Source organism: Carcharhinus amblyrhynchos, chromosome 9 (genome assembly GCF_965287045.1).
Source record: "Carcharhinus amblyrhynchos chromosome 9, sCarAmb.v2.hapA, whole genome shotgun sequence".
Taxonomy (NCBI): Eukaryota; Metazoa; Chordata; class Chondrichthyes; order Carcharhiniformes; family Carcharhinidae; genus Carcharhinus; species Carcharhinus amblyrhynchos.
In genome coordinates this window covers 17160808-17178165 of record NC_137332.1, presented here as the reverse complement: position 1 = coordinate 17178165, position 17358 = coordinate 17160808, and the positions used below count along the sequence as shown (strand labels likewise).

At 43.4% G+C, this 17358-nt stretch overlaps 1 protein-coding gene across 4 annotated transcripts in view; it reads left to right on the top strand.

Moving 5' to 3' along the window:
• The window catches only part of bcar3 (BCAR3 adaptor protein, NSP family member), a 183468-nt gene extending 176582 nt beyond the window's left edge, over positions 1–6886 (top strand). For all 4 annotated transcript variants that reach the window (XM_080195243.1, XM_080195244.1, XM_080195246.1 and 1 more), the window contains 3 exons: positions 223–334; positions 2979–3185; positions 6073–6886. In XM_080195243.1, coding sequence (XP_080051369.1) covers positions 223–334; positions 2979–3185; positions 6073–6248 — 495 coding nt within the window. In that variant the 3' untranslated portion in view covers positions 6249–6886. The remainder of the gene's footprint in view (positions 1–222; positions 335–2978; positions 3186–6072) is intronic.
• Positions 6887–17358: the final 10472 nt, after the last annotated feature.

Genomic DNA, 17358 nt, shown 5'->3' with positions numbered 1-17358 from the left:
TAATGAGGACAGTGTGTAACTCTACTGCCCCATTCTGTGCTTCCAACACAAGCTGGCACACGGTCATGGCAAAAGAAATTGGACGTGATTCTGAACCGAGAACTCAGTGCAGTGGGGGGGGTTCAGATGGATAAATTTTGATCAAATTGAGGTTTTGTTGCAGATCGTGGCGCCTGTTCATTGGGCACAAAAGTTGTTCTAATGCCACTTCTATTTGTGTAGATTACGCGCTTAGAAGAAACGTGGACTGTATTGCGGCGAAAACACACCGAGAGTGCCATTGTTTATGAGAAGACTCTGAAACCGTGCATCAAAGCTTTAAATGAAGGAAGAGGTAAGAGGCTAGGATAGTTCACCCAGGAAGCAGTAGGTTATTTGTTCTGAAAGGGAATGTGCTACAGATGGGTTTATTCCATAATGTTACCTTAGTTCTGGCACACTCGCCTCTGAGCCACAGGGTTGTGGGTTCAAGTCCCACTTGAGCACACCAATCCAGATTGACACTGCAGTGCGGTACAGAGGGAGTGCTGTACAGTCAGAGGTCATAACTTCTCATTGAGGGTTAAACCAAGGCTCCCACCTAGCCTTTGGATGGATATAAAAGATTCTGTGGCACGATACCTTAAAAGAGCAGGGTGTTATTCACAGTGTTCTGGCTAATATTTATCAATCAAAACAGATATCTGATCGTTATCACATTGCCTTTTTACGGGAGTTTGCTGTGCACAAATTAGCTGGAACACTTTGACAATGATTTCACCTCAAAAGTACCACATTGACTGTAAAACCGCTTTGGGATGTCCAGCGGTCAAAAAGATGCCACATTTATATGTCTGTTCCCAAAGCCCTTCCACCATCTACAGGTCAGGGGTGTGACAGAGTACTCTCCAGTTGCCTGGATGAGTGGCAGCTCCAACAACACCCAAGAAACTTGAAGCTTACCTGAACAAAGCAGCCCGCTAGATTGGCACCCCCGTTCACCAGCTAAACATTCACTCCCTCCAACCCCAGTGTACAATGGCAGCAGTGTGTAACACCAACTAGATGCATTGCTGCCACTCACCAAGGATGCTCCAATAGCACCTCCCTAACCCGCAACCTCTACCACCTAGAAGCACAAGAGCAGCAGACGCGTTGTAATGCCACCAGCTGCAAGTTTCCCCTCCAAGCCACTCACCATCCTGAGTTGCGACTGGGTTGCTGTTGCTGGGAAAACATTCCTGTAACTCCCTAGCTGCTGTGGGCATACCTCCATCACATGGGTAGCAGCGGTTATAGAAGGTGGCTCACCATCTCAAGGGCAATTAGGGATGGACAATAAATGAGAACGCTGCTCAAGTTTTGTGAACAAATTCTTTAAAATCTGTAAATGTTAATTAATTCTTCACATTTTCACACCTGAATGAATCCTCCCGGAATGCACTAAAATAGATCATTTGAGACAGGGCGAGAGTTAGGCTGGTAAAATTAGCTTCAGCCTTCCTTGGCCAAGGAAGAATGGGAAGAATGCATTCCCATCCCTAGCTAGTATTGGAAGGGATGCATAACTATTGTATGGACATTGGATGCATGCAGGATTAGTCCCTGCTATTTGAATACAAAGAACAAAGAACAAAGAACAACACAGCACGGGAAACAGGCCCTTCGGCCCAACGAGCCCGCGCCGCCGTCCCCCTGTCTCAGTGACCTATTCATGATTTTAGTCTACACCTAACGTGCGAGGATCAGGGAGGTCCAATTTAGGGACAATTTAGTACCCAATCAATCAGCCTAAAAGCACATCTTTGGGGGATGTGGGAGGAAACCGGAGCACCCGGAGGAAACCCACGCAACCACGGGGAGAACGTGCAAACTCCCACAGACACAGGCCCAAATCCATGTGTCCGCACAGCAACAGAGATAGTCTCTGAGCTGTCATGTTGCCCTCGAGATGGTCCAGTTTAAGCACACTAACGACATGAAGCAATAGGCAACTCCCGAAGCAACGTCCAAGAGCAGCCCACTACAACCTGCCGCATGCATGCCCCTTGCTGGACTTAAATGCCTGTGGAGACAAAAAAATTCATTATTAAACAGGCAAAGACTAACATCCCTGAGGCAAAACGTATTCCCAGGCCTACAATGTTAAGTAAGGCCTACTATATCCCCCTATATGTAGCCCGCTCATATGGCTGTCTAAGTGACTCTTAAACAACCCTAGCGTGCCTGCTTCCACCACCTTACTCGGCAGTGCATTCCACACCCCCACTACCCTTTGTGTGAAAAACTGCCCTCTAATATTTGTCTTATACCTAGCCCCCCTCACCCTGAGCCCGTGACCCCTCGTTCTATCCATTTCTAATAGCGGAAAAAGCTTACCACCATTTACTCTATCTATCCCCTTCATAATCTTATAAACCTCTATTAGATCCCCCCTCAGCCGACGTCTCTCAAGGGAAAACAGCCCAAGTTCATTCAATCTTTCCTCGTAAGACAGCCCTTCCATACCAGGCAACATCCTGGTAAATCTCCTCTGCACTCTCTCCAGGATCTCTACATCCTTCCGGTAGTACGGCGACCAGAACTGGACGCAGTACTCCAAGTGAGGCCTAACCAACGTTCTATACAACTGCAACATCAGACTCCTACTCTTATATTCTATACCTCTTCCTATGAAGGCTAACATAGATCTTTGGGTCTTCAATGCTTAGATTCGCAAGTGAATAACTGAAAAGAGCTGTAAATGTTACCCAGCACTGCCGGAACTCCAGCAGTAATCAGTGTCTCCAGAGAAGATAGTTGATGTGGGGAGAAGATATATAAATTATTTATTAAAATTCATTTTAAAATTGCTTGGTGTTATGGGAAGATCTTCTGCACAATCAAATGAAGAACGGAGTGGAATTCTAACGATCATCGTTTGAAGGTTGTCTCTATTTAACACGTTGTCGTAACTTGCGGTGTTGATGTTTCATTCTTCCTTTTGTTTATTCTGATAGAGGAGGTCGCTGTCAGTAAGGTGACAATTCCCCACCTCATGCCCCTCATTACTCTGATGGAGCGGGAGTTTGTTACCTTTGAAGCTGCTGAGTTGTGGGAAAGCATTGACCAGGGCTGTGAAATAATGTTCCAACATCTGGAGAATGCACGCTGCTTTGCACACAACGCTGATATCTACAAAACCAATGCAAAACGCATTCTTACAGGTGAGGATACTGTGCACTAAACGGAGGAAAGTATTTAGTCAGCTGGTTTGAGTCCAAACCAGAAGCATTCTGACATGGTGTGATGAGGCTGAACACATTTGTAACGGTATTGGTTTAATTGTATGCTGAATGAAGACTGGTAGGTTGCGGAATTGCCATGTTCTCAACCGCTGTTGTAAAGCCAAGGTCATAATCCTGGGGCAGTACAGTGGCACAGTGGTTAGCCTCACAGCACCAGGAGCCTGGGTTCAATTCCAGCCCTGGGTTACTGTCTATGTGGAGTTAGCACATTCTCCCCATGTCCGCGTGGGTTTCCTCCAGGTGCCCTGGTTTCCTCCCACAGTCCAAAGATGTGAAGGTTAGGTGGATTGGCCATGCTAACTTGCCCCTTAGTGTCAGGGGGACTAGCGTGGTAAATATGTGAGGTTATGGGGATAGGGCTTGAAGTGGGGTTGTTGTCGGTGCGGGCTCGATGTGCCAAATGGCCTCCTTCTGCACTGGAGGGATTCTGTGAAATGACCAAGCGTGCCACTGAGTTGCGTCAAACCAGTTGTTGTCAGTACACTTTAGCCACATGGACCCCAATGGTTCAAAAAGTGTCCCACCACCACCACTTTCTCGAGGGCAATTAGGCTTGGGCAGTAAATGCTAGTTTCTCTGAGATTCTTGCATTCCACTAAAGAAGTTTCAAAATGCAGGAACATGCAACCAGATTTTGGCCCAATTTGTCCATGTTGCCCCGTTTTTACCACAAAGCTAGTCCCAATCACCCACGTTTGGCCCATATCCCTCTATACACATCTTACCCATGTAACTGTCTGAATGTTTTTTAAAAGACAAAATTGTACCCGCCTCTACTACTGCCTCCTCCAGCTCGTTCCAGACATTCACCACTCTCTGTGTGCAAAAGTGCCTCTCTGGGCCCTTTTGTATCTCTCCCTTCTCACCTTAAATAACTTCTAGACTCTAAAGATGCTGACTATCTAGCTGATCTATGCCCTTCATTATTTTATAGACCTCTATAAGATCACCTCTAAGACTCCTAGGCTCCAGGGAAAGGACTCTCCTTGTAACTCAAACCATCAAGTCTTGGTAGCATCCTAGTAAATCTTTCCTGTACTCCTTCCAGTTTAATAATATCCTTTCTATAATAAGCTGACCAGAACTGTACACGGTGTTCCAAGTTAGCCTTAGTAATGTCTTGTACAACTTCAATAAGACGTCCCAACTTCTGTATTCAATGTTCTGACCAATCATACCAAACATGTTAAATGGCTTCTTTGCCACTCTGTCCATCTGTGACTCCACTTTCAAGAAGCTATGAACCTGTATTCGTAGATCTTTGTTCTATAACTCTCCTCAATGCCCTACCATTAACTGAATAGGTCATGCCTCGACTCGATCTACCAAAATGCATAACCTCACATTTATCTAAATTAAACGCCATCTGTTATTCATCAGCCCACTGGCCCAATTGGTCACGATCCCATTGCAATCCTAGCTAACCTTTCACTGTCCACTATGCCACCAATCCTGGTGTCATCTGCAAACTTACTAACCACGCCTCCTAAATTCTCACCCAAATCATTAATATAAATAACAAATAACAGTGAACCCAGCATTGATCCCCGAGGCACACTGCTGGTCGCAGGCCTCCAGTTTGAAAAACAACCCTCTACAAACACCTTCTGTCATCAAGCCAATTTTGTATCCAATTGGCTACTTCACCCTGGATGCCATGCAATTTAACTTTATGCTACAAGATACCATGTGGAGCCTTGTCAAAGACCTTGCTGAAGTCCATTATGTGCCATTATTAATGCAGAAATCCAGCAACCGGTGGTGAGGAAGAGCTATCCTTTGAATTGTGAACCACCACAAGTTGCTGGCTAATTAGCACTGCTCCATTACTAGCCCCACAAAAATATCTCAATCTTAACCTGCCTGGCTATTTTCAGAAAGTTGTTTTGTTGTATATTGTGCAATTAACAACTGCTAAGAAACTGCTCCTAGTCCTGAAAATAAACAATTACAAATGTGGAGTCTCATTCCCTCCTCCTCTGCCAAAGTTGCCTTTTTAATATGTTCTTTCCACTTGCTCTTCTCTCAATCCAGTCTTTCTTTCCCCCTCTTTATTTCTTTTTCTGTAGCTGATTTGACTCAAGTTCAAACTGCTCTTCGGTCCTTGATTATTTCTCAATCCTTTAATTTCATTGTTACATTGTCTGTCCCTTTGTCCATCAAGGGTCAAAATGCTCTCATTCCTTCATCGTGCAATTATTACCACACTTCCAGCAGCTCTGTCAATTTTAAAGCTGGAATGTGCATGAACAAGTCTAATGGAGGAAAGCAGGAGATGCCCACTCCAGCAAAACCTGGGCCACTTTATCACTGAATAAAGGTTTTTCTTGATGAGGAATGCACAGTAAGAAGTCTCACAACGCCCAGGTTAAAGTCCAACAGGTTTATTTGGTATCACGAGCTTTCGGAGCACTGCCCCTTCATCAGGTGAGTGCAGGAGCTCTTCTCCATTTTGAGCTGGCGGTTTGTGGTGTCAGTGGTAACCATGATGTGGAGACATTTGTGTTGGACTGAGGTGGGCACAGTAACCTGATGAAGGGGCAGTGCTCTGAAAGCTCGTGATTCCAAATAAACCCGTTGGACTTTAACCTGGTGTTGTGAGACTTCTTACTGTGCCCACCCCAGCCCAACACCAATGTCTTCACATCTCGATGAGGAACATTGAGCCATTCCAGGTTGTACTTCCACAGAAACCTTTCAACTCCTTTACATTAACCAACTGTATCTTGAATGGCTCCAGAGTTGTTAGCACCACTGTTGTACCTGGTATTTAGTATGTTTCTGAGCTTTATCTCTCTGCTCCTAGGTTTCGAGTCAGAGGAAGAGCTGCTGGAGACGTTTCAGACTGAGTTTGCAATGAGGTTGCTGTGGGGGAGCAAAGGGGCACAAGTTAAGCAGAGCGAGCGATACGAAAAGTTTAAGATGATTCTGACAGCTTTGTCACGGAAACTTGAACCACCAGCTCGGCAACCGGACCCCTAGAAATCAGTGGGAATACAACCCGGGAAGGTTGTTAAAGCACACTTCATTATATATTCAGCCGCAATCAAGAAGCAGTCCCATGCCCGCATATCAGTGTTTTCGCTAGTCGCTGCCTCATACTGGATCTCAGCCGCTTCCGCTTAACACAAGTTTAAACATTCCAGGGGAATTCTTCAATGTAACTAATAGCAGGGCAGAGTCTGGAAACACTCATGGAATGTCACTGTCCTCTTATGATAATTCTTTGAAATGTGGTTGTGATGGTTTATTCTGCATTGCGAGGGTATCTTTTAGCTGAGATATTGAGGACACTTGTAGGAAACTCGTTGGAGTGATCATGTAGCTTTCCCCAGGCAGTAGCCCAGGTCCTGCCTGGGTCCGGAAGCTTGCATCGGGTAAACAGTCAGACGATGTTTGTTTAAATGTTGGTCTTTGTAAATATCTAATAAGAAGGCAATCTCTCTTGCCTGAAGGTTTCAGCCATTTAATATATTTTCTTACTGTAATATCAAACCAGAATGTGTAAATAGAGTTCTGTAAAAATGAAGACAGTTACATATGATATTTTATGCAGTTCTGCAGAATTACAGTGCAGAAAGTGTATTAACATGATCCAGTAAAATTGCACCATTTCTTTATCAACTTTGATGCTTGATTTTCTTTTGTAATGAGTAGTTGATCTCTCATGACATTGCACATGAGGAGTGGCGACTACTGATGGTCATGATGTGGTAAGTGCCCTGCAAACCAAATCGCAAAGGGAACTTTGGCAAGCCGTCACAATTATTTTGTTTGTACTTTGCTACTACAGGATGTGTGTACTGAAGTCATAACATAAACATAAGAACATAAGAAATAGGAGCAGGAGTAGGCCATCCAGCCCTTCGAGCCTGCCCTGCCATTCAATAAGATCATGGCTGATCTGTCGCTGCTCAGTTCCACATATTCCAGGAACAGCTTTGGATGTGAAAACTTAAACACAAAAGATTACATTTACACAGTTAAAATTAGTCTTACAGGTCATTCCCCCCAAAAAAGATTCTTACTTGGTTAGATTCACAAATGAACAGCCCTTTAGGCATGTTTATTTAGCTGTCATAGATATTCAATCCCCCAAAATTTCCAGCAACATTCCATAAGGTAGCAATAATTGTTAGGAAAAGTTGAACCAGTGCTTTTCTGTCATTCTCTCTCCCACTCAGCTGTGGAAAAATGCAAAAAAACTTTAAAACAAAACCCTGCTTTCTAAACAAGCATTTTCCAGGGCTGGCTGAAAACTGGTTCACTTTGCTTCTTTTTACAGCTCTCTCCCAACACAGTACACACCAGGTCTGCAATAGCCACCCTGCAATACAGTTCCTAACCTCTCTTTAAATATGTTTTTGTCTTTCATGGTTTCTCATTGTCCTTATCCTTCTTTGAAATTTATGTTTCCCAGAAATAAAAACTTTTTGTGTTCTCCTTATGACTAAAATTTCCAAGTAAAATAAAACTTAGCCTCATTTATTTGCAACCTTTCTCAGTTACTTCCGTTTGAAATTTAACAACTCAGCATGACATTCTTTATCTCCTAATGCAAATTTCTAGACATGTCTTATTTACTTGTAGAGAATCTAACTTGACCCTATACACGTCAAATGATGCCTTTCATACCTGCGTCCTTTGATGTTCTAGCCCTTGCCACCCAACTGTCTTCATTTTAATTAAATTGTGCAGAGTCTGCGCATTCTCCCTGTGACTGCATGGGTTTTCTCCAGGTGCTCCAGTTTCCTCCCACAGTTCAAACATGTGTAGGTTAGGTTGATTGGCCATGATAAATTGACCTTAGTATCAGGGGATTAGCAGGATAAATATGTGGAGTTACAGGAACAGAGCCTGTGTGGAATTGTGGTTGGCGCAGACGCGATGGGCCGAACAGTCTCCTTCTGCACTATAATCCTATGAAATTAGATGCTCACATAGCCCTTACATGTCTGCCTTACAAGAAACACACTAAAATCCCAAATTATTAAAGTGATTAAAAAAAATTCATCACATTATTCACCCAGAACATGTTGCTAATTCAGTTTGCTCATTTTAAAGTTGTATATTCCATCCTTTATGTTTACATCTCAAAATTTCCATTAAATGTTCCAATTCCACATCTATATATACAAATTGTCCACAAAATCTTATGATGTAATTATACAGCAACCTGCTGTGTGTTACAAGAGAATTATAGATGAGAAAGACCATTTGACCTGCCTTAATTTATCAATCTAGTGAGATCCTAGCATCCCCCACTCCCAGTATGGTATCTGATTGTTTCTTCAGTTGGATAACATAGTAAAGTTAAAATAGGCTATTGGCGTGATTCTAATGTGTTACTTTCACCACTCAATCCCACCAAGACTCAATCCCACCAAGACTCAATCATTTCAATAGGATGGAACAGTGGAGCGAGCCACAGAAACTGATGTGATTTCAGGACTTAGGGTCTGATTTTACCAACAATTTGCGCCTGTGTTCAAATGCAAAATCACAATAAATTCGGGCGTCGGGCCTTTAACACGATCTGCACAATAATCCAAACAAACCGTGACTTTACCAACACCCAATTCGGGCGCAGATCCTGTCTGTACCCAAATCGGGCAGCCCGATGATTTAATGAACCGCGCGCCCAACTCTCTTACCAAATCCCACTCTACTTTCTTCTGGTCCGTTCCGGATCTGCACTGTAAGCGTCCTGTAAATTAAAAATCCGAAGCCAATTTTTATTTTGCAGGGGAACGTCTGAAGCAGCTTCAGAGCCTGCAATGGTGCTCGGACCCGCCCCCCCCCCCCCCCCGCTCTCCCGCAACCCCCGCCAATCAGTGAGCAATCAGACCGCCCCACTCCCCCGCCCCCCCCAGCCGCCAGACAACAATCAGCCCCCTCCCCCCCACCAGAGATACACCTGACCTGCCTCCTCCTCCTGCCCCGTTTCCCCCCCCCGCCCCTCCCCACCCCGAGGATGCTGTGACCAACCCCCCCCCCCCCCCCAACCCCTCCTGACCCCTCACCAGATGCTCTGTATTGAATGAAATGACACTGTGAGCGTTTTTATTTTAAGTTCTATTATAGGGGCGTTGGCAGAACCTGTTGCTTCATTTATCTGCGACAAATTTGAACAAGTACACAAAAACAATGCAGAAAAGTGCTTAATATTGGAAAATGAATCCATTTGACAAAACTGTTGTTTCCATGAGAAACTCATATTAGAAACATAACCATCCTGATTGTTCAGAGGTTACACTTGTGTCTTGATGCCCAAAGATTTCCAATTCAATTACCAAGGCCTGCTGACCAAGCTGATCTCATCAGCATTTCAATTATCCAGAGTCCCTCCTGACCTGTATAAAAACAACTGCCTCACATGTTTGTTCTTCATCATAGTACACGGCGTGGATAAGAATAAGGAGCAGACACTTTGGCCAATTCTTTCTCCACCTTTGCTGAGGGACATCTATCAACATCTATTCCGACAACCTCTTGTTACCCCTTCTGCTGCTCTGCCTGAAAGTAGCTCGAACAGCACATGTCTGAGATCAAGCCCGGAGGTTGGCTTGTTCTGGGTGACTCAGCATCATAAATACATGCTCCATTTATGCAATTACCCTTCAGAAAAAGCTTTGCCATTCTCAAAAGTGCTAAACTCGCTTCACCAGGTTTTTATACCAACTCCATCACACACATTCAACAGCAAGAATGCTGTTATATTTACACTTGCTTTGAGGTATCTTGATATAGTTACAACACTAGAGGATGATGCATAATTCAGAAGAATGCAAATAAAATTTGATGGCGGGATACAAATGAATGGTCTAGTTGGTCCAATGAGCGGCACAGGCTTGGCGGGCCGAAGGGCCTGTTTCCTGTGCTGTACTGTTCTTTGTTCTACGGATAATTACTGAACAAGAAAATGTCACTTGATAAAGTCGATAAATTTGCATTTGTGAATACACTGCAAATCCAAAAGTTAATCCTAATGATCGACTTACACTTTGTGGGGTCCAGTACTCACCTTCATTTCTGCAACCCCCCCTTCCCCCAGTTACATCATACCCTGCCCTCCGATGACATTTGCATTTCAAATACTAAACAGGCCATTGGTCTTACGTTAGCCAATGCTCACCTGCTGCCATCAGACTTTTGAATGGCTTTACCTTGTATGAAGCTGATCTTTCTCTAAGACTGAAACACTACATTCTGCATTCTCTCCTTCTCTATGAATGGTATGCTTTGTCAGTATAGCACGCAACAAACAATACTTTTCACTGTATCCGGATACATTTGACAATAATAAATCAAATCACCCCTCAAGAATCAATGGAAGTGGTCTACTCAAATCAATGTTTTACACTTCCAATTATTATTATTGCTAACTGTGATGATGGAGTTTGAAAAGCTTCTTAAAAAGCAACTTGTGTTGGTACACACACGTGTATAATTCAAGCCAGGCTACGATATAAGATGCAAAAAGAAAACAGATTTTTGAAAACATTTTAAACACATTTTATATTATGTTAAAATATGGAAACTCTAATCTCAAATTCTGCCATTTCCCACTTTAAATATAATTATTTAAATACTCTTTCCTAAAGCTAAAGAAGAATGAACCTTAATTTTTAAAGAAGTTTGTTATAGAACAGAACCCAGCTGTGCAAAGATATATTTTCCCTCAATGTCAACAAAACAAAAGGAGATAGTCATCGACTTCAGGAAACTTAAAGGAGAACATGGCCCTGTCTACATCATTGGGGATGAAGTAGAACGTGTCAAGAGCTTCAAGTTTTTAAGTGTCCAGATCACCAACAACCTGTCCTGGTCCCCCCATGCTGGCACTACAGTTAAGAAAGCCCACTAATGCTTCTACTTTCTCATAAGATTGAGGAAATTTGGCTATGACTCTCAACAACTTTTACAGGTGTACCATAGAAAGCATTCTTTCTGGTTGTATCATAGCTTAGTATGGCTCCTGCTCTGCTCAAGACCTCAAGGAACTGCAAAAGGTCGTGAATGTAGCCCAATCCATTACACAAATCAGCTTCCCATCCATTGAATCTGTCTATACTTCCCACTGCCTCGACAAAGCAGCCAGCATAACTAAAGACCCCATGGACTCTGGACGGTCTCTCTTCCATCTTCCTCCATTGGGAAAAAGATACAAAAGTCTGAGGGCATGTACCAACCAACTCAAGAACAGCTTCTTCTCTGCTACTGTCAGACTTTTGAATGGACTTAACTTGCATTAAGTTGATCTTTCTCTACAACTTGGCTATGACTGTAACATACATTCTGCACTCTCTCCTTTCCTTCTCTATGAATGGTATGCTTTGTCTGTATAGCGCGCAAGAAACAATACTTTTCAGCAGTGCTGGATTTAGACTTGGTGAGGCCCTAAGCTATATAAAGCTTGGAGGCCCCTTCTTAAAAAGTTACACCAAAAAGCCTTACAAAGGTGCGTACCAAAACAGGATGCTAAAAAAAAAGTTGAAATCATAATTATGCCTTTTAATTATTTAATAGCAAGGTACTTAAAGTGAAAAATACAAATTATTTTCAAATGGATGCCTTTACTGATTACATACGCATCATTTGGCTGGCTTGCTCTCTTCATAGATTATAATATAGTATACCCCATAAACAATATTTAAAATTATTTTTAAAATTACATTTAAGATACATTAATATATATACAAAATGCTAACAAAATAAGTAATCAGGATCAGGTTTGTGGATCCTTATCTGTTTCTGGAATAAAGTAACTGTCAATTTTTGGTAATTTTCTTTGAGTTGCTCTTCAAGCTGGTGCTTTCTTTTTCTTTTCTGGTATCTGCTCTTAAATGTTCTCTTCATTGTAAGCCTTCTGAAATCTTGTGAGGTCCTAAGCTGTAGCTTGTTTATTTTATGCCTAAATCCAGCACTGCTTTTCACTATATGCTAATACATGTGTCAATAATAAATCAAATCAAATATTATTTGGAATGATTGGGTCTGAGCACTTTGTATTCACACAATGTTACGGCGCAGCTCAGTGTTTAAGTATCAATATAAAGCACGAGGTGAAGAAAGTTGATGTTAAATTTAAAATATCAGGTCTTACCTGGTGGGATGAAGAGGGTCCCTCAGACTCTGCCCTTTCTGACTGGGATCCTGCTCACCTCTTCCTTCATAAACCAGTGTTGGTTCATCAAAGCAGGCAAAGGCTGGTATGGGAGCTGGTCACCTTTGAGAGGTTCAGCACTCTCATAAGAAACAGCACCATAAACAAGTGGACCACTTAATGGCTGCACTTCTAATCCTTATGCGAAAACATCATTCCAGGAGTGACTGACACTCAGGCAAACCCTTTATCAGTTCCAGTCCATATAGCTTAAATTTCCCATGATGCCTCATTTTCTTGCAGAAATCTACACCAGACCAATTAAAAACCTTTCAGGCATTGTGGGATGAAGACAGATAGGTTCCAAGTAGATTAATTACCTTGGATGGAATACAGTGCACCAGTCTGTAAAATATGCATCAATATTTACTGTTTCCCAAGAGCAAACTAGTTGCCAAGTTCTAGCTGAACAGACTGACTTTTAGAACCATCCTCTCGGGCTCTGGTTTCCATAATTCACCATCTCAAGGTTTGTTTTTCCATTGTTTTATGTTTTCTGGTTTCTACATGCTTAGTAAGAAGTCTGACAACACCGGGTTTAAGTCCAACCGATTTATTTGATAGTAAACTCACAAGCTTTCGAGGTAAAACTCTTCGTCACTCGAAAGCTTGCGAGTTTACTATCAAATAAATCGGTTGGACTTAAACCTGGTGTTGTCAGACTTCTTACTGTGTTTACCCCAGTCCAACACTGGCATCTCCACATCATGTTCTACATACTTGGCAGCATGTAGGGATGGAAGCTGCATTATTGTAAATCTCTAGTGGTCCTTATGATTGTGATTGCCTCACATTACCTGGTCTGGCTGCAAGAACTGGGATAAACACTGGATGGCTTTGAGTCTGGGGTTTTTGCAACAACTAGTGCTGGAGTTATCTTGCTCCAGGGCTCCACTATCTTGTCTCCATCTCGATGCAAAATACGCTCCACCATCTTTACTTTGATCGTCTTTAATTCTTCTCGTCATCTTCTTCCTCTCTTTCAGCACTGATTGGTAAGCATGGATTCCCAAGCTAATTTAATCGGTTCCGACTGGCTCCCACTCCCTGAGTCATCGAGCCGGGATGGCCGTGAGTGTCCAGCTTCAGCCCAGCACTGACTCCCTGTTCAATGAGACTCTTCAGGTCAACTTTCTTTTGCTCAAGTCAAACTCCTTCTAGTCTTCATCCTTCCTGACCGGCTCCTTCTGGGGAAGCCAACACTCACTCTTTCTCCTTCTTCACTTTCTTGGCCACTCCAGGGACCAACACTAGCACGGCTTTGGAAGGAGCTGCTCCTGATGTGAGAATGGTGGCTGGTGGGGTGGTTCCAGAGCCAGGGCAGGGCTGGGACCCCTCACTCAACACCTTGGCTTTGGCCAGCCCAGCGGAAAGTACTGCCTTGGCCACTTTGGTTTATCTTTCTTCTTCTTGTCACAAGAACACAAGAACACAAGAAATAGGAGCAGGAGTAGGCCATCCAGCCCCTCGAGCCTGCCCCGCCATTCAATAAGATCATGGCTGATCTGTTGTAGCTCAGTTCCACTTTCCCGCCCTCTCCCCATAACCCTTAATCCCCTCTCTTATCAAGAACCCATCAACCCGCTTCTTAAAAATATTTAGCGAGGCAGCCTCCACCACTTCAACGGGCAGAGAATTCCAGAGATTCACCACCCTTTGAGTGAAGAAGTTCCTCCTCAACTCCGTTCTAAACCGCCTCCCCTTTATCTTGAGGCTGTGCCCCCTAGTCCTACTGTCTTTTTTGAGCGGGAAGAGTCTCTCCACCTCTATCCTATCCATCCCATTCATCATCTTATACGTCTCAATGAGATCTCCCCTCATTCTTCTAAACTCTAACGAGTACAAGCCTAGTTTATTCAGCCTCTCCTCATAGCTCAATCCCCTCAACTCCGGTATCAGCCTAGTAAACCTCCTCTGCACTCCCTCCAGGGCCAAAATATCCTTGCGCAGGTGCGGCGCCCAAAACTGCACACAGTACTCCAGCTGCGGCCTCACCAATGCCCTATACAGCTGCAGCAAGACCTCCCTACTTTTATATTCAATCCCCCTCGCTATGAAGGCCAGCATCCCATTTGCCTTCCTGACCACCTGCTGCACCTGCAAGCTGGGTTTTTGCGATTCATGCACAAGGACCCCGAGGTCCCTCTGCACCGTCGCCTGCTGCAGTTTTTCGCCACGTAAGTAATAGTCCTTCCTACCATTCTTCCTACCAAAGTGGACCACCTCACACTTGCCAACATTAAATTCCATTTGCCATTTCCTGGCCCATTCGCCCAGCCTATCTAGATCCTTCTGCAGACTCTCCACACCCTCCGCACAATTTGCCTTTCCCCCAATCTTGGTGTCATCAGCAAATTTCGACACCCTGCACTCCCGTTGTGCCATGCTGGCCTGGGAGTCCAGGCTGGGTTGAAGCCAGAGCCTTCATAATTATCCCAGCTCAAAGACTCAAGAAGACATGGCAGTGCAGGAGGGGCTGGGAGCTGGTTGGAGCAGCCTCGAGCAGCTCGACAGAGGCATGGAAAGCAGGGACAGCATTAGCAATGGATGGTCTCCACCTTTTTGCTATCTGGTTTGCTGGAATTAATCTTCTGAAATCTCACTGGAAGGTCGCAATACCCACACCTTCCTGTCTGCTGCCAGAGCACACCATGATTCAAGCCCCACGGTTTTAATTAGCAATTGAGTAAAGCGTGACTTAACTGAGTCCTGCAGATGATTTGATCAACCAACACATTTGACCCTATCGGCAAACAATCAGGCTCTGATTGGTGCCCCCACAGCCACCAACCAGCCGGCCCCTCCCCCCCCTCCTACTGGTGGGGCCCTATGCCTTGGCACGATGTGTTTCATTGTAAATCTGTCTCTGGCTAATCCAGCAAAACAGATATTCATGAAGGAATTAGTGGAGAGGATTGGTCCTAGACCTAAATTACAACCGTGACAGTGATTCAATTAACCACAGACTGCATTGTGACATCCTAAGGCCAAACAGGGCACTATATAAATGAAATTCTTCCCTTTCCAAAAAAAAGAAAAAGAATATCTGAAAAAGTCAAGCAATATAATACCTTTTGCTAAATCCTCAGAAAATCTGTTTACCTTTTACCCAGTATCTCAATATATTTTTGTCAAAAATTCTAAGTACAGATCACATAAATTTTTAAATATTAAATAAACATACAAAATTTGTAAGGAACAGGCAAACTTGTACTGTTCATTGTCTCCATCATGTGGCCAAATCTAGTTTTGTACAGCTGAAGTGTGTAAGTGCACTGGATGCTACAAAGCTGTTAAACACCAGGGCAGTTGGTGGATCGTCATTTGGTGGGGGATGAATTAAAATTGGGGTAGGCTGTCATCATCACTCCTAGGTGGGCTACAGATTGATCATTTTCTATCTTAATCATTTGTGTGGCGACGTGTTAGAAATAACAGCAAACTTAAACGATCCCAGTCTCGTATCTGTGTTTTCCAGCAGAAATGGGTGGATGGTGATTCAGAACTGGAACCCTCATGGATCTTGCCTCTCCTTACCTCAGAAGTATTCATTATAATAGCTCAACCAGTCAGTGGCTAAAATTAACTAGCTCAGCAATGATTGAGGAATGTAATTGGGCCTTTCCTGGTCTGTATATTTCCATTCCACCATACGCAGACCACTTAGCAAATGAGTCATCAAAAGATGATTCTACTTTCACAGCATTCAAATCATGCCACGTCATATAAACAAGGACTTCTAGGTTATTCCAGTTGTTACAAATTATACACACACGACATACAATAGAAATAAATTTTGTCAAATTGTGATCATACTTCACAGGAATCAAATTACTTCACGTTTTGTTTCTAGATGCCAAACTATGGAAACTCTATCTGCTCTATGCAGACCCCTCATGATTTTGGACATCACTGCACAATATCCTTTCAATATTCTCTTCTCCAAGGAGAGTGTGATGTGCGGGTGGTAGCGGTCCCATGCATCTGCTACAATTGTCGTCCTAGGTAGTTGAGATTGCAGATTTTGAAGGTACTGTCACCTCCAAGTCACTCTGTTCCTGTGCCCAGTTCAACATTGCACCCTTTAGTTTATCTTGATATTCGTTCTCCTATCAAAATGTATCACTTGAAACTATTTGTGATTAAGTTTTATCTGTCAAGTGTTTGCCCATTCTGCAAGACTATATTGGCACAGTAGTGAGACCAAGGAATAAGATGTTGCCGCTAAGATAGTGAGATGAATCACTAGATGGGGGTGGAAATTGATAAAAAAGCGTTATTAGAAAATTTAATTGTGGCTAGTCACCAGATTCATCCAAGGATACTGAGGGAAGGGTGGAAATTGTGGAACCATTAGACAGAATCTCCCAAACTTCTATATATACACAGAGGCCTGGAGAGTTGTAAAAAATGAGGCCACATCTGGAATATTATGAGCAGCTTTGGTCTACTGATATGTGGAAAGGTATTCTTGCTCCAGAAGGAGTGCAAAGAAGGTTTTCCAGACTGATTACTGGGATAGCAGTACTGGAGCTTGAACAAAGATCGAGTCAGTACAGTAAGTAGTCTTACAACACCAGATTAAAATTCAACAGGGTTTATTTGGTAGCACGAACTTTCGGAGCATTGCCCCTTCATCAGGTGCATCACCTAATGAAAAGGGCAATGCTCTGAAAACTTGTGCTACCAAGTAAACCTGCTGGATTTAACCCGGTGTTGTGAGACTACCTACTCCACCCACCTCAGTCCAACATCAGCAACTCCACATCAGAGATGGAATCAGTTGGGATTGTATTTGCTGGAGTTCAGAAGAAAAAGGGGGATCTCATGGTAAACTATGAAATTCTAACAGGGTTAGACAGAGGAGCAAGCAGGCTGCTCCCAATGATGAGGGAGTTCAGAACCAGGGGTCAGACTCTGTGGATA